The 18,341-nt window shown below is 44.6% G+C and overlaps 1 protein-coding gene across 14 annotated transcripts in view; it reads right to left on the bottom strand.

Annotated features, from left to right (window-relative positions):
• The window catches only part of MAGI1 (membrane associated guanylate kinase, WW and PDZ domain containing 1), a 182,105-nt gene that overhangs the window by 34,303 nt on the left and 129,461 nt on the right, over positions 1-18,341 (bottom strand). For all 14 annotated transcript variants that reach the window (XM_025199022.1, XM_025199015.1, XM_025199016.1 and 11 more), the window contains one exon: positions 6,322-6,353. In XM_025199022.1, the coding sequence (XP_025054807.1) occupies positions 6,322-6,353 (32 nt within the window). The remainder of the gene's footprint in view (positions 1-6,321; positions 6,354-18,341) is intronic.

Here is an 18,341-nt window from a genome sequence, read left to right as displayed (position 1 = left end):
TGGACACACTTTGTCTGGATAATCAATTCCTCATCCTGACAAAAATAGCTCAGCATAGATCCTGACACCAGCTAAATGCACACGAGCCAAAGGGCAAGACTGTAAGCTGAATGCATTGTAGCCTGGCTGAGCTCTCCTGAAAATGCTTCTCTTTAGACATCGAAACAAGGGTGTGGAAGAGAAGAGAAGAGAAGAGAAGAGAAGAGAAGAGAAGAGAAGAGAAGAGAAGAGGATGGGACGGGTCAGGAGACGGGGAACAGGGGAGGAGGCAGCATTAGCTCTTCTCAAAATCCTTAGCTCTTATGCTTGCATTGCATATCTTGGTGGCTGGAGGGAATTGAAGCCCGCAGTGGATCTGGCCATGATTATGAATGCTGAGCAGAACGAACTTCAATGGTTTCAGGAGAACTCATCTACTTTTCATCAAACCGCCCCCCCTGAAAAATGTAAATGTTCACCCCAAACTGTAGAAAATGGAAAGATTTTAAATTTTTGGTCAAGCTTTTTCACTTTTGGCTCTCCCGCTGACAATCAGACACAGCCACAGAAAGCAGGCATGTTCTGTGAACATGTCCATCTAATAAAAAAAATCCACGTTTCCTCTGGGGAGGAGAAAAGGGAAGGTTTTTTTTTTCCTGAAAATTTCTAGCCAGCTCCGCACACAAAAACTTAAACATCTGATCTTGGGACATTTTACAAATTGGGCCCTGCACTCCAACCTGAAAAACTCTACCAAGCAAACGAACAGAGAAGAATACCTTGAACTCAGGTCATAGCACATCAACTGATAGTTATGAAATAACAATGGAAGACGTAAAACCTTCCAAATACTCTCTCAGAAATGCAGTTATTTCTTTTCCCTGCGTCTGAACATACATTATTCTCTTTAGAGCAGACAACACATGTAGCACCATTGTGGTGGTACCACCAAACCTCCCAAGGGCCTAACATTTCTTCTCCAGGCCTGCCTCTGGCAGCAAAAGCCCACAGTGACACAGATGTGGCCTGATGGGAGTAGGTTAGCAGATCAAAACCAGCTAAAAACCAGGGCATGTTTAAGAAACAGATCACTGGCAGCAGGCTGAGGACTGGAATGCATTGGTGCTTCATTAGGACAGAGGAAAGGAAGAGGATGGGCAACAAATTGGGTGGAGGAGCTGGAGAAATCACTGAAGTTGCTCGAGTTCACTCTTTAAGGCCATTCAGAAAAGGAAGCTGGGGCTAGTGTCAGTCTACGAACCTAAGAACTGACTGTGTGATGCTGCTTTAGTAGCAGCTCATTTATTAATCAAGAAGTAAATATTTGGTCAGGGCTTTCTAGAGAAGAGCGAGGGCAAGAGAAGGACAACAGCCACACGAGACCTATGTCGGGGATCTTACAGGTGCAGCCACCCTGCCTTGAGGAGTACCGAGGGAACTGGGGCGTTTTGTGCTATGAGGATGTGATATCTGCACCATTCAGGGAGCTCCTTAGCAATCCCACCCCAACTGGTTTAGCAATCCCACCTCAACTGGGAACAGGCTGTAGAGACTGGAGGGCGAATCTTAGAGGTGATGCAACTGTGTCTTGAAACCCTTTATTTCTATGCTTCTTAACATGGTTAAACATGAAACCTCCATTTATTATACTATGCAAAGGAAGCTGCTATAAATATTGGATTGATAATGTTATTGTGTTTATTCTTCTGCTTAAGATGAAATGATGGATTGTATGTTGGCAAGTTGATCATTTTGTTCATTTACTTTTGCACACCAGGATCCTTAAATCTTTCAGACTACAATAAGCTGCCTTGATATACTGTTTTAACATACCGTCCACTAGTTGCTAGAGCAAGCACTTCCTATACCTAAACAGGGGGGAAAAACAGTGTTTTTAGCAGCTTCTTCCCTTTTATGGGAAAAAGCTCACTTTTGTTTTCCCTTTTTGGGGGGGAGGAGATAAATGAGGGGTGAGGAGATCAGCAGATAAGCTAAGCAGATAAACCAGGCTTAGGGTCCTCCCTAGACGATCCTCCACCCTACTGCCCAGCCCCTGTGCAAGGAAGAAAGCACTGTAATCATGGAAAATGAGACCTCAGGAGGTCACATCTAGTCCAACCCCCTGCTCAAAGCAGGACCATCCACAATCTATAAGAGAAGAGAAGAGAAGAGAAGAGAAGAGAAGAGAAGAGAAGAGAAGAGAAGAGAAGAGAAGAGAAGAGAAGAGAAGAGAAGAGAAGAGAAGAGAAGAGAAGAGAAGAGAAGAGAAGAGAAGAGAAGAGAAGAGAAGAGAAGAGAAGAGAAGAGAAGAGAAGAGAAGAGAAGAGAAGAGAAGAGAAGAGAAGAGAAGAGAAGAGAAGAGAAGAGAAGAGAAGAGAAGAGAAGAGAAGAGAAGAGAAGAGAAGAGAAGAGAAGAGAAGAGAAGAGAAGAGGATGGGACGGGTCAGGAGACGGGGAACAGGGGAGGAGGCAGCATTAGCTCTTCTCAAAATCCTTAGCTCTTATGCTTGCATTGCATATCTTGGTGGCTGGAGGGAATTGAAGCCCGCAGTGGATCTGGCCATGATTATGAATGCTGAGCAGAACGAACTTCAATGGTTTCAGGAGAACTCATCTACTTTTCATCAAACCGCCCCCCCTGAAAAATGTAAATGTTCACCCCAAACTGTAGAAAATGGAAAGATTTTAAATTTTTGGTCAAGCTTTTTCACTTTTGGCTCTCCCGCTGACAATCAGACACAGCCACAGAAAGCAGGCATGTTCTGTGAACATGTCCATCTAATAAAAAAAATCCACGTTTCCTCTGGGGAGGAGAAAAGGGAAGGTTTTTTTTTTCCTGAAAATTTCTAGCCAGCTCCGCACACAAAAACTTAAACATCTGATCTTGGGACATTTTACAAATTGGGCCCTGCACTCCAACCTGAAAAACTCTACCAAGCAAACGAACAGAGAAGAATACCTTGAACTCAGGTCATAGCACATCAACTGATAGTTATGAAATAACAATGGAAGACGTAAAACCTTCCAAATACTCTCTCAGAAATGCAGTTATTTCTTTTCCCTGCGTCTGAACATACATTATTCTCTTTAGAGCAGACAACACATGTAGCACCATTGTGGTGGTACCACCAAACCTCCCAAGGGCCTAACATTTCTTCTCCAGGCCTGCCTCTGGCAGCAAAAGCCCACAGTGACACAGATGTGGCCTGATGGGAGTAGGTTAGCAGATCAAAACCAGCTAAAAACCAGGGCATGTTTAAGAAACAGATCACTGGCAGCAGGCTGAGGACTGGAATGCATTGGTGCTTCATTAGGACAGAGGAAAGGAAGAGGATGGGCAACAAATTGGGGGGAGGGGCTGGAGAAATCACTGAAGTTGCTCGAGGTCACTCTTTAAGGCCATTCAGAAAAGGAAGCTGGGGCTAGTGTCAGTCTACGAACCTAAGAACTGACTGTGTGATGCTGCTTTAGTAGCAGCTCATTTATTAATCAAGAAGTAAATATTTGGTCAGGGCTTTCTAGAGAAGAGCGAGGGCAAGAGAAGGACAACAGCCACACGAGACCTATGTCGGGGATCTTACAGGTGCAGCCACCCTGCCTTGAGGAGTACCGAGGGAACTGGGGCGTTTTGTGCTATGAGGATGTGATATCTGCACCATTCAGGGAGCTCCTTAGCAATCCCACCCCAACTGGTTTAGCAATCCCACCTCAACTGGGAACAGGCTGTAGAGACTGGAGGGCGAATCTTAGAGGTGATGCAACTGTGTCTTGAAACCCTTTATTTCTATGCTTCTTAACATGGTTAAACATGAAACCTCCATTTATTATACTATGCAAAGGAAGCTGCTATAAATATTGGATTGATAATGTTATTGTGTTTATTCTTCTGCTTAAGATGAAATGATGGATTGTATGTTGGCAAGTTGATCATTTTGTTCATTTACTTTTGCACACCAGGATCCTTAAATCTTTCAGACTACAATAAGCTGCCTTGATATACTGTTTTAACATACCGTCCACTAGTTGCTAGAGCAAGCACTTCCTATACCTAAACAGGGGGGAAAAACAGTGTTTTTAGCAGCTTCTTCCCTTTTATGGGAAAAAGCTCACTTTTGTTTTCCCTTTTTGGGGGGGAGGAGATAAATGAGGGGTGAGGAGATCAGCAGATAAGCTAAGCAGATAAACCAGGCTTAGGGTCCTCCCTAGACGATCCTCCACCCTACTGCCCAGCCCCTGTGCAAGGAAGAAAGCACTGTAATCATGGAAAATGAGACCTCAGGAGGTCACATCTAGTCCAACCCCCTGCTCAAAGCAGGACCATCCACAATCTATAAAGCTATAAATTAGATTTTGAAATTGGGTCCTACTCAATTCACAAAGTTACGGAGGGGCCCCAAGTCCAAAGGGGGGTGTCCCAAGTCCAACCCCCCTGCTCAAAGCAGGCCCATCCACAATCTGGAAAGCTATAAATTAGATTTTGAAATTGGGTCCTACTCAATTCACAAAGTTACGGAGGGGCCCCAAGTCCAAAGGGGGGTGTCCCAAGTCCAAAGAGCGGTGCCCCAAGACCAAAAATGTTGAGAACCACAGGTGTATGGCTTTGGTGAAAAATACTGAAGGGCAGGAGAGGAAGCAGCCTTCCAGGAGCATAATGTCCAAAGAATTGGGCTGCTTTCAATGAGCAAAGCAGCTTCTGCAAGCAACCTCCACGAAAAACCAGCTGCACCTGAGACTGGTGGATTCACTGAAGGCTCCAGGATGACACCTGTTTGCAAACAGTCTCGCTCTTCATCCAGGGAGGATAATCTCTAAGTGGATTTAGATGTTGCACAGATTTAAATGCTGCTGAAGAACCACCGTTCACTAGACAGGTGCTTAATACAGCCTCTCATTAATAAAGCAGATTTTGCTTGATCTGATCCTGTGTGAGGACCCAGTTTTAAAACTCAAAGTTCGTTTCCCAGAGCTGGTTTAATAACAAGGGTTACAATATCTTAAATCAAATTCAGAGAAACCTTCTTTGACAGGAGGAAAGGAAACACGCAGCCGGGGGGGTGGGGGTGGGAAAAAAAATCTGCTGGGCTTGTACATATTTTACACACTTGTTTCTATTTTACCAAGGGCTGAATTAATCTTTGACTATGACACAGAAGTAAATGCATATGGCCTGACATTTCTGTGATCGGAGCGCGAGCGCAAACTGCTCTTCTCCCTCTCAACATTAATGCAAGCTGACAATGGTATAGGCCTGAAGTCATGTGACTTTAATCAGCGCTCCCCTGAGCCACGGGAATCACATTAATTATTTCAGGGCTATCTTTTAGGAGGAACGGGGAACTCATATTAAAAGCAGGAGATTGCTGCTCATTTCCGTATTAAACCTCTCACCGGGCTGCATGGCTACAGGCTGCTGCTGCCGGCACCCACGGCGGACCGTCGGGGAAGTTTCACTCTGCCGTATGGCACGGCATGGCAAAGCTGTGCAGGAATCAACCCCTTTCAAATCCACCTTGCTAACCTCTCATTCCCTATAAAACAAGCGCCCCCTTTTCCTGGCTCAAAAGAGCATATTCAGCTCTTAACACTGGAGGAGGAGCGGGGCTTTCAGCACACTTTAGAGGAGAGCCTCCAAGCTATTATCTAACATGTCAACCAGGTAACAGCTGTACATGGAAACCAGATGAGAAAGGACAGGAAATCATTGCTTTCTCTTTTGCGTTTCCTAAAGAAAAGGATCTCGCACCGAGAGCGAAACGCTGCGAAAGGCGAGCCAAGGAACAAAGGGTGCCCCCCACACAGCGAGCCAGATGTTCCCAGTCTCACGGCAGCTAACGGCATGCCTGTGAACCTGGAGATGCACCTTGCACCTGGCCTCCCCCCCCTGTAAACTGCCCGGCTTTTGTAGTTGGTAAATAATTCATCTACTGGTGCATGAGAAGACTCCGAGTTAATGCCAAAGGTTGGAGTCCCCGGACACCTCTGATGGGAACTGCTCTCTGGAAAGAAGGTGGAGCCTCTCATCTTGCAAAGAAAGGAAACAATGACATTTGAGGAGGGGGGGTAACTTAAACTGCCGAGCGGCTCATCCGTCGGGGACGAGGATCTGTGCATCTCCAGCTGTATTTGCAGGCAAGCTCCCTTCCTGCACGGCTTTCCTCTTTCATCTCACCCTGCACGGTGGGCATTGTGGCAACAGCCAGACAACTTAAAACAATCCACGCCAAAATAATAATCACGAGAAGCGGGGGGGAAGAAAAAGCCCGACACACAAGCAAGCCCCTTGCCTTACGACGGAGACAAACAGAAAGAACTCACACACACACACACAGAAAGAGTGCTTACCGACTTTGGGCTCTTCTTTGGGACTGGCAGTCCTGAAAAATGGCAACAAGGGAAAAAAAAAAAAAAAAAGAAACGTTAGCATACAAATATTACCTTTAAAAAAAAATAAAATCCCTAGGTGTATCATCCGAACGTAGCCATCTGCAGAGTTATGTCAGATTTCGCTCTGGCATTGGAGTTACCAGTCTGTTCATATCGAATCAAAGCAGGGAGAGGGAGAGGGAGCGGGAGCGGGAGAGGGAGCGAGCGAGGGAGAGCGCGAGGGGGAGAGATCTATCTGCATTAGCTATGCTGACTTGTGCTGCAGCAGCCTGGAGGCTGGGGAGAGAAATTCACAGACCTCAGCGGCCTGGGAAATTGAACACTTGGACAGAATCTCAAATGCTCCCCTGGATTAAGAGAGACTTAGCTTACAATTAAGCCAAGGATATTTCCTTTTGACGCGATCGGCTTGTCAATGTTATCGCACCAATCAGAACGGCAGAAGAGAAACAGGTTGATTTCTAACCCCCCCCTGGAAAAGTGCCTCCCTAGAAATAGAAAATTTGCCTTTTCAAATCTATCAGCTTTGGAGGAGACGCTCCGGCTGGCCCCACCAAGTGAAACAAAAGCCCAAACAGGATAATCCTGATCCCTAAAAAAAGATCATTTACAAATATAGACGGTTATAGACAAAACACAAGTTTTTTTTTTGAGCCCCCTCCCCCACCATAACGATACACAAATAGAGACATGAGCTGTCGGTTGTGACCTCCAATTGCTGCAGCTTGAAAACAGAAGGCTACTGATTTCTTACGTGGAGTAGCTGGAGGTGAAATGATTTGGTAGCTGGGGAGGATGGTAACGAGGAGGAGGGGGTTATACGACGAACATGCAAACGAAGAAAAAATTGAAAGGGTGCAGGAGAAGGATCTCCAAGGATGAGCCAGTGATGAGGTCAGAGACGTGGGAGACCTTAAGTGGGCTACCACAATAGGTAGCACAATGCCCAGCAATAATGATGTGCCTCCTTGCAGGAATTGACCTACAGCTCAGAAGAGGCTATTTCCTTGAGCAGGCGGAAAAGACAAAAGCGTTTTCAATAACGGGGGGGAGGAAGGGGGAAACAGAGAAAATAACCCCACTCGATGTTTCGCTTTGATTGCAGGCAAACAAACATAAACACAAAACCGAGACGACAGCGCACATCAAGCGCTCAGTAATTCAGGTGTCTGCAATCTGCTTTTGTCTTTAGGATGTGATTTACGTGGCACTTACGCCTCCTTACGTTGTCTACATCATGCATTTTGTTTGCGCTAAGAGAGAAAAACAACACCACGCTCCTGTCAAACTTTTCTACAGAAAGTAGAACAAGACGTGCAACAGCAAGACGACCTGGTACGGGGAGAACCTCGTTTTATGGCAATTGGAAAGATGCCGGCCCCGAATACAGAATACCCATATAGTCGCAAGTGGCAGACAGTGCCCACTTAACTGCTTGTTGACAGGCTGGTCTAATCTGGACTGGAGAATCCCAAATACTCGAGCCTGTATTTTAAATTAAATGTTTTCAAATGTCAGGGACTAGCAGTGCTCCAAGCTTGATTCTGTTTAGTGTATTACCAGCAAATAGCTCTTGTCCCTTAGGGCACCAACTGATTGAGGGATAATGAAACATCAAAACTGTTCGGACCAAACAATTAAGAGGCAGCTTTGTTTCTGCAGACAGGGACCACATCCACATAACCCACTCGGACTATAAAGCTCTCGCAGTTTTCATGGGAAGTCGCATTGTGCAACAAGCACTGTTTCTCCCAACTACATCTATTTTCACTCTTTTCCCAGAGGTAATCTTACGGAGGGGATCGATATATGGAACAGATGCATTTGCACATGTACTGAGCGCACACCTGAGCCAATGTTGGTAAGCACAGCAATCTAGATCCTCTTAAAATACTAAAGAAGGAAGATGCAACCGAGCTGCAGGCTTCAAGTGAGCCAGACGCTGAATGTATTGCATGGCAACCATCAACTGCTAACATTTAACAAACAGAAACTACGGAACAAAACTTTCCTTTGGAATCTGTCACTAGTTTCAACAGTTGTAATCCCCAGGAGATTGAAAATGGCTGGAAAGAAAAACCCATTGATGGAGTATACACACAAGGCTATAGTTTGGCAGGCCCTTCAATGGCCCATGAATCTTACAGCGTCACTGCTCAGCTTTGGACTTTGATGCAGACTAAGCAGTTGTTATCTTCTTAACCAATTTCAGCATCTGGAGAAGATGTTCCAAAAACCATCTGTAGGCTTGCGCAGGAGAAACTTAAAGAGTCTGGGGAATAACTCATGTTAATATTTTCCTGTAAAAAGTTGTTTATTAATTTATACCAGGGCTTATTGCAAAAACTTCTAGTTCCTGCCATTGCGGGTTAAGTCAGCGGATCATAGACCGCAATTTATCCTATTTATTCCTGGCCGATGGAGGGGGTGCAGCCTACAAGAGCAAGGTACATCCTCTGCTTGCAGAAACCACAGCTATGAGAGGTGGGGGTGGGATTGCTAATGGGAATACACTTGCCTTGTGCGGGCAACTAATGGCGTTAGGGAAGGAAAGCATAACCTTTGGCCAGTTGCCACTGCACGCAGAATCGAATTTAGGATAGCAATGACTGGAAGTCACTGCTGTCTGCCGACTGCCTGGAGGTTTATGTACAGCGAGGTGGTAGTCTCCAGTTGGCTAATATGCACCTCCGAAACACGCACACATACACACACATGCACGCGCGTGCGTGCACATGCATGCATGCATATATGCACGCGCACACACACACACACACACGGCAACCTGGCTGCCAATCCCAGCAGAGAACTGCAACTACACAGGCATATTAAGGAATGAAGACTACCTGCTCTTCCCTATAGGAGTCACGGTAGGTTGTCGTTAAAGCTCAATTTGGGGGATATATGTGTTTTGCTTCCTATTTTGTAACTTCTCTGTGCTGTCGCCCCTATGACATCTTTCACTCCCACAGAATCACCTAACATGCATTTAATTAAGACACCGTCTCAATGTATCATCTCAGTCTTGGCAAAACAAGCTCAAAGAGGCAAAAGGAAGCTGTCACCATCACAGTTTTAGCAACGGCTAAAAATAATAATAATAATAATAATGGCCAACCTGATAAAGACTGTCAATATGAGCTAAAGCCCTGTGGAACAGGGAAGAATAGCCCTTGTATACACACGCACATGTGACTCAAATTAAATTAATTAGAACCACAAATTACTCTCCTCTCAATAAGGATGTGATAATGCAATGGCTTAATGAGAAATACCAGAGATTGCTGTGAGATCTTCGAGCACAAGAAGGGATAGTAATCAACCTACCGTCGCAGTGTCACCTGCAAAAGTAACAATGGGTTAATCGAAGGGTGTTCGCGTGGGTGTGCGTTGGCTACAGTCAGGCCAATTAAATTATCAATCACTTTCATTGTGAAAGGAAGGGTGCCTAGTGGTAAAGATGTAATTTAACACCTTGGAGACTTGGGTTCAATCCTCTGCCCTGCTACGGACACCCGTTGCGACCTTGTGCAGGACATTTAATTGCCCTCAGTGAGACCCAGGGAGGCAGCACGCTCATTATGGCTTCTTCCATGTGACTTGTAGTCTGCAATTCCTATACGACCATCAGCACCAATGTTACGTTGGCATGACGCATGCAGAATGAGCGAATGAATTGCAGTGCTTTTCACAAAAAAGCATTTTTCCTCTCCTCTTCCTGTGTTCCCAAAGGTTTCTACATACAGCTGGCCTCACTGATCTGCTCAGCTACATGTTGAAATGCAGGAAATGCATTCTGCAATTTTGCATTGCAGGAAAAAATGTAAATTGTTTAGCAAGTTTTGCCCCATGAAAGACCACTGTTTCAATATCTTTTCTCTCCAGGTATATTTGACATGATGATGCGCTGTGGGTATGGTAGCCCACAGACCACCATTTTCTGTACTCTGAACTGGCATATTTTTTTCCATTTTAAGATAGCTTACACTGATCTGTTAGGTTTGATTTTCACTGTAACAAGCACTGGACAAAGCCCTGATATGGTGGTGGTGGGAGTCAGACAAGAACCTGAATGCATGAGGTGAAAGCCCACCAGCTATGAAAGACATTTCTAATACACAGGGATCCTGGTTTTCTCCGATTTAAAAAAATCCCTAATTTTCAGTTAAAGAAAAATAATCCCCAATCCACGTTTTTCCATGATTTCAATGAAACACCACTGATAGACACACACATACACCCCCCCAAAATTGGAGATTTTTTTAAAGCAGAGAAAACCAGGATCCCTGCTTTTATTTAGATCGATCAATCGATCGATCGATAGACCTATATATTACACTCAGATTCTTACAATAGGAGTTCGTTGCAACTTTTGTCTTTGCACAACACATGGACTAGAAAGGAGGCACAGGGCACAGGGTCAGGTCCAACTGTCCAGGTTTACTAACCTATGTAAGGTGGAAAGCCAAGCTCATTATGCAGACGACAACTCGGGCATGGCACCGGTGGCTCCTAAAACGAAGAAAACGGTGAGGACCGCTAGAGGGCTCACAACCTATTTAAAGGGAAACGATGCCAACTCTACCGTGTGTGTGACCACTGAGGAATCAAAAGGGCTGAGTTATTTGAATTCCAGGAGGGATTTAACTGAAGTTAGGAGTGGTCATCTGCATCTCAGAAGATGGAGAAATTAAACTGAGGTCTGTTGGAATCTGTCCCAAAATGAGAAGCATGCCCACTGGTCCGCAGTATCGGTGGCTACTGTTCTTTAAGATGCTCAGGGATCTCTGCACAGAAAAGAGGAAAGGAAAAGACAATATGCTTTGTCTCTGGCTCTCTGCATCATGTCTGGGTTGCATCTCTACTCCAGACATCCTGTGAAATACCTGCAAGCATCAGCAAAGCGAAGTGGGTGGCTCGGTTAGAAAGGTCACCAGTTGGTTTTAGTCATTATTGTGTGTGGAGCAGAGAATGCAGGGCAGCAGAAAATTAGCAGGAGATTAATAAAAACACAAGAAAAAGCACTGAGGGCTGTGTCAGAGGGTTCACATTTACAGGGAAAAATCCTGCTGCATAAAAAAGTAACAAGCCTACTCAATAGTGTTTTCTACATTGTGCTGATCGAAAGGATATCATCAACCAGGACGCACATTTGGAAAGATGTGGGGTGAAATACTGGAGCCGGGGGTAAACATCTCTTTTCCCAGCAACGCACATTGATCTCTATGCTTTCCGAGTGCAAAACAAGGAGGTCTAAATAATTAACACTAATGGCCATTAATGCTGCTGGGGGAGGGGAAGAGGAACTAATTCCACATTGCCAAAGAATTTTTAATAAAGGAGGCACAGTTCAAAAAACGGACAGGAGTCAGACTTCTCTCGGCTGAGGGGAAGCATATCACAGTCATTTGCAAAAGAGGAGGGATGCAGTTCTGCATGCAGCCATAAACAGCACCATCAGGAAAAAAGTCCCTACCCTGCAAATGTATAACTTTTCTGCTTGTCATAGTGATCTGCATTATAATAGTGTTACTGCACTAGCATAAAGATAAGCTACGCAAAGCTAGCTCTAAGCCAAAGAATAATTTCCACTGAAGGAGTTTAGGCTCGCCATAAATCAGGGGTTGGTAACCATCAAACAAAATGAAAAATGCTCCATTTCTAAAATGTTAATGCTAGAGAAAAGCAGTTTTCAGGAGACCAACTTAGGTATTGTTAACCCACTGGCACAAGCAAGCGCACAATAATGCAGAGCATATTACAGCTACGAACAAGAGTTGCAGCTCTTAGTAGCTCTTAAGTTAACTCACGTTTATGCTCAGTTACTCATTCCGGTTTGAAATGCCGAACGAATGCCCCAAACCTAGAATTTTGGTCATACTACATACCGAATTCGATCATGCCTCAAGTAAGAGTTCATTTCAAAAGCAACAAAGAAGCTGTTTAATAAACGTGTTCTTTTGGCTACTGCAAATGCATATATTTAACTGTGTAACAAGTACGATGATACATACAAAATAACAATGATACTGGTTAATTGAGGATCCATCCTTACGTAAGGAATCGCCAGTTGAAGCCCAACCCCTGACCAAGACGGTTTTCCCCATTCATATGATATTACTGCTAAGATCATGAAAATTTTCTTAATACATACAAAATAATGATGATACTGGTTACTTGTGAGGATCTGTCCTTCCGTAGGGAATCGCCAGTTGAAGCCCAACCCCTGACCAAGACGGTTTTGCCCACTCATAGGATACTACTGCTAAGATCATGAAAATTTTATTAAAGACTGAACTCCCAGATTCACGCGTTCACAGAAGAATCACAACTTTATCTACACACCGAGAGAAAAGCTTAAGAATACAAATCTTGAAGAGGCGAATAAAGAATGCAACGTTCCCCGACTGCCCCCCCTAAATAAGGGCACGGCTTTGAAAGCCAGTCTCATGATTTCTCCAGCAGGACTCATGCTTTTTGGCCATCTGGAGTTGACATTGCTGTCAACTGTCAATCCGGGGTTGACGATGCAGAATTTGTGGCCACCTGAATTGTCTTCGTGGAGCCAAGTAAAATCAATAAGCTGCCTCAGCTCAATTTCTAGCACGGCCAAGGCAGTCGGTAGAGACTAGCGGCACAACCGGCACTCCTGTTGGAGGGTCAAGCAGGCAAGCCAAGGATTCAGCATGCGGTGAAGCTGAAATGCCTCTCACCACTAGACAGGAGTGCCCTCCAGGGCCGGCACTGAAGTACACTCATGCATGGGGAGCAGTCTGCTGCTGTCTGCTGCAAGTTTTTAGTGAGTTTTTGTCTCCAGGGCTCATATAATGTTAACACACAAAACCCATTCAGTTTGGGTCAGGCCCTTTTAGTGGACATTGGTACAGCAGTCAGCATAATGAGCCTCTGCTCCCAAATGGGGCCTTTGGGGCACCAATGCAAAATTAGTGATTTTAAGGGAGTCAGATGGTAAAACTTCCTTGAAGACAACCGTGTTGTAATGCAGGCAGGCTGCTGCCCCAAGATCTGGCCAAAATGATCCTGATATTTTAAAACTGATTCTTAACTGCATGCCGCAGCACCCTGGGGTGCCTTGAGATCCTTTCAAGGGTGCTGCACCGTGTTAGGTGTGCCAGCGTGATTCACGAGATAAACCCAGAGGTTTCAAATAGGAATCCCCAATGTTAAAAACATTCTGACCTGTTGTGGTCTTTGCAACAGAAGAATTGCTCTAGTATTTTTCTGTAGCCAGAAAAAGGAGCAAAAACCAAAAAAGATGGCATTTGCAAAAGGGTGCCTTGGGTCTCACAAGGTTGAGAACCGCTGTTCTAAAATAAGGGATAGTTGCATTCAGCTACTATTTCAAGGATTTAATTCAAGGTGTTTCTTAACAAAGACAAAGAGGTGTGTTAACTAGTTTAGGGAGGTAGTTTCTCTGCCACACTGCTGCCAATATATTCATGATAGTCCACCAAAAGGCCACAGGGCCACCAACCTGCCATGTGATTTGGGGTTCTCCCACACCATCTTCCTGTGATTTCCCCTCTCCTCCCAAGCTTTGCCTGTTTATCAAGGCCACGGGCTCTTCAAGGCAAATGCAGGCGATTCAGCACCTAAAGTACTGGGGCTCTGATCTCAACTGAGGTCTCAAGGGATTACTATGACACGAACAATCATCATTAGCAAGATACTAAGAGCACTCTCAGGAGCGTCATCATCCGAGAGGAAAACATTTGACCGTACACGGGGAAAAGAACTAGGCTAAGAAAATGTAGGTACACGTTGAATTGGACTCCAAATATTTTTATACCATTTGTTCTTCCTTGAAACGAGCCCTTTTGTTTCTCTGTTACTTTCTGGTCCATCATGATTTCTGGGCAAATGAATAACCTGGGCATACCCAGTCAACGGAGCGGGGGCCCAACAGGCTTACAGAAACCCAGGGCATATCTCTGGGAGCACCCTGACACCCGAGTTATTAAAACCCTGGATTACTGAAATGCAGAGTCTGTCTTGGAATAAAAACAAATCAAATTAATTCCAAAACCATTAAGAGAGACCCACTGTCCACAGTCATTTTTAAAACCCCACTGCTTTTAAAGACTCTCCATTCAATCTATTATACCAACAAATGGAGAACTCTTTTTGAATTCAGGCAACTCATTATTGCCCATTATTATACTTAATCGGTCTCTCTGCAGATGTTGCACCCAGCTTGGAAGTGGACAGTGGCTTTCTGAAACCTCGGTTATGCACAAATTAGCAGCTCCTGAAGGTGCCACATAAGCTGGCTATGCTCAAGGTAGGAGGAAAGAATCAGTTTTAGATGCCAGAATAAAATGCCTGATCAGAGAATTCAAAGTCTGCTCAACTTGCGGGCGTATGCAAAATGCTGAGGAAACTCAGATTTACTTCCGGTGAAATCTGCCTTGTTTAATGCACAGTATTAGGTTCTGCTGTGCCACCTTGTGTTACATCACATTAAAGCTAAGATAAAACAACGCTCTGCAATTTGATTTACTCCAAGTTTACAAAGTCACTATTAAAAAATAAACTAAAACCAAGCCCACAAAAACCTGGGGGGGCGGGGGGAGTTCAAACATTTAAGTGGTATTTCATAGCTTTACCTATTCATTTAAACCAGCCTCACTTTTTCTTCACATAAAGGACTTATTCCCTGCTGAAAGATGAGATGGTTCACAGAATAAAAAAAAATCTCAATGGGAAGATTTCAGGCAATTTCTTCTTCTAGCAAATCCCCTGTTTTCCCTCCTGACTTTATAACTGGTCCGAACTGTCCACATCACTGTGACAGCTGTGCTCCAGCATCCAACATGCACTGCACTATTACAGGGGTTGGTAAACACAAGGGATTATACTCCTTCCACATCCCCCCAGAGCTAAAATTATCGTGCCAGTCCAATTAATTACCCAGTTCCTTCACTGGTTTCCAGGGGCTGCACGTTTATAAAACCATTCTGACTCTTTAAACATGATTTTATGATCAAAACCAAAACGCAGATCAACTACTTTGCATTACTCTGCCTGAGCATCCAAAATACCTGCAGAGATCAGATGCAGAGGAGGGAGAAGCATGTTGGGTACAAAAGTGCCGTATTAGCACAGGAATGAGAGGCACCTGATACAACACTCGCTTTGACCCTCATGTAGATGATGTGGACATCTATGATTTTTTTTCCCATTGCTTCTTTCTGAAATAGTAGAAGTACCACCAAGCTGCTGATGTACAGCACAAAAGGAAAAGTTGTGTTTTAAATCACTAACAATTTAACATCGGGTGCCTTTATACGCCAGAGCAGCAAAATCTGGACAGCTCTACAGCCCCAGATTACTACCTCCCTACAACGTATGATAAATAGGGATCAGATATTACAACCCTATTAAACCAGAGACGGTGTTTTAACTTGTCACCTAACTTATTTTTACGAGACTGGTTAATAAAAGGGAGGAACTCCATTTTGAATAAAGTCTAATGACTTGTCGTTTCCGTCTCGATGCGATTGGACGACCGGCTCTACATTTTCACCAATCTGAATTCCTCCTTCCTTCCCAAATGAACGTCTCAAGGCAAACGGTAACTTAAAAAAACATCAATGGGTTTTGATATTAATCTAGATGGGTTTCACAATGATGTGAAATTGTTTAATCAATATTTTTAAAAAAATCTAATTAGATTCCTAATTTATACAGAACCTTGCATTCAAAACTAATTTTTAGAATTAAACACTTAAGGCATGAAATATCTATTTTCTTAATCACGGTATAATTTTTTCATTTCACACCTTATTTTTTGGCATTTTTAAAGCAGAACACCCTTCTCTTGTGGAATATGTGAATTCAGGAGGAATCTTACACCGGTTACCTGCCGAGGGGTATAGGCAGGGGTGTTAATGGATGAGGAAGGATGCGATGAACATATCTACGGGGAGATTACCAGCTGGGAGGCTTTGATGGTTTTATCCATGGCAGAGGCCAAGAGGAAGGGAAGGTAGGATTTGAAAAGAGTTAAGGGTCAGTTGGGTGCACCAGATGGCAGGGTTCAGGCCGCTTTACAAAGATGCAGAAAATAGATGTGTCCTGAAGGGGCTGCCACAGTCTGGACTACTAGCATTTGAGAGAGCCACCACGAAGGACGAAGGATTCAGCACCGGTGAGGCCACATCTGGAGTCCTGTGCTCAGTTTTGAGCCCCTCCACTACAGAAAGGATGTGGACAAATTGGAGAGAGTCCAGCGGAGGGGAAAGAAAGCGGGGTGGGGGTGGAGGACATGACTGGTGAGGAGAGGCTGAGGGAATTGGGTTTATTAAGTCTGCAGAAAAGAAGACCGAGGGTGGATTTGATAGCAGCCTTCAAGTCCCTGCAGGGGGGCTGCGAAGAGGATGGAGGTGGACTGGTCTCAGTGGGGGCAGATGACAGAAGGAGCAATGGGCTCAAGCTGCAGCACAGGAAGTTGAGGTTAGATATTAGGAAATACTCTCTCACTAGGAGGGTAGTAAAACACTGCAACAGGTTACCCAGAGAGGTGCTGGACTCTCCATCCTTGGAGACCTGGCTAGACAAAGCCTTGGCTGGGATGATGTAGTTGGGGCTGGTCCTGCTTGGAGCAGGGGGTTGGACTAGATGTGACCTCCTGAGCTCCCTTCCAACCCTCACTTTTTACAATTCAATACAAGTGAAAGCACTTCACGTATACCCAGAGGAAGACAAGGAGGAGAGTGTTTGGATGGGCCGTGCAGTGCAAGTAGAGCTACAAAACCCCCCACAAACCTCACAAGTTCTGAAACACGAGAGAAGTTTCAGAACTGAATTGAAATGTATTTTCTACCGACGGGAACTTTTTACCCTCTTTAATTTTCCCTGAGCCTGAGGAAGGGTGTGTGCGCCTGAAAGCTTGCAGAAAACGATAATTTTTTTGCCGTTGCTTAGCTGGTCTAATCAAAGGTATCATCTCTGAACCAAGAGTCTCAGCGTTGTGCATTTTGAAACACAAGAGAGGAACTAACGTGCATCAAGCGCAAGCACGGTGCCGCAGGGGGTAAATTCCCCCTGTTCAAGAAATCTGCAAGAGCACATCTCTACTCGCAGGCAGATCAGAGGGATCACTGCTCCACACACCCACAAAATTACAAGCTGGAAGAATGAAACTTAGGGCCACAATCCTTAGCCCAGACACATGCTTGCATTCCCAGACAAGCTGGACTCGTGGTAATGGTGGGAGGTGGGGAGCAGAGGGCTTCTGGGTGGATCCAAGGAAAAAATCCATTGGCTTTTATTTATTACACGCTGAAAAAACCTCAGACCTCATGATGTATTCTTCCAAGCCTGGCTTAGAGGAGTACATAGCGAGGGATGCACGCATACACTGGGGGCGGCCACTTGACCCCAAGTGGCAAACTTCTACCCGTGATCTGCAGTCTCTCTCTCTGTGTCTTGCCATTCAGCAGCTGCTAGAGCAGTTTGAAATTTTCTGGCAGCTAGGCAGTTACGCAGCACGATTTTTGCCTTGCTCCTTGCTGCAAGCCTAAAGGGCAAACAGAAGAGAGCGGCTTGTTCAACAGAGTTCAAGTCTTTGGCGAATAGCTAATTGTAGCTCTAATTATGATGGTTTCACATCATTAGGGAAAGTGACTAAAAAGCAGATATAAGACTAATGATGCAAGATTAGATATTGCTTTTTATTTTATTTTTTTTGCTTGGCTCTATTACCATTTAATGATCTATCTTCCCGCAATCCTGAGAAGCTGGGTAAAGTGATCCAGTTTCTTCTGGGAGTGGACTCTCAAAATGCATCTTTCAGGCCTTGAACCTGAAAGGTGCTGAAAACCCTTATTTCCTATTGAAGCTACCAAGAGCTAAACATAGTCACCGCACTATGGCAGCACTTGTTCAGAAGTACCCGATTAGCAAAACTATGGACCCTTCAACTTGACCCAACCATCCATCCTCACGTGACTAAG

The sequence above is a fragment of the Alligator sinensis genome, unplaced genomic scaffold, assembly GCF_000455745.1.
Source record: "Alligator sinensis unplaced genomic scaffold, ASM45574v1 scaffold469_1, whole genome shotgun sequence".
NCBI classification, from domain to species: Eukaryota; Metazoa; Chordata; order Crocodylia; family Alligatoridae; genus Alligator; species Alligator sinensis.
This window is presented reverse-complemented; position numbering and strand designations above follow the sequence as displayed.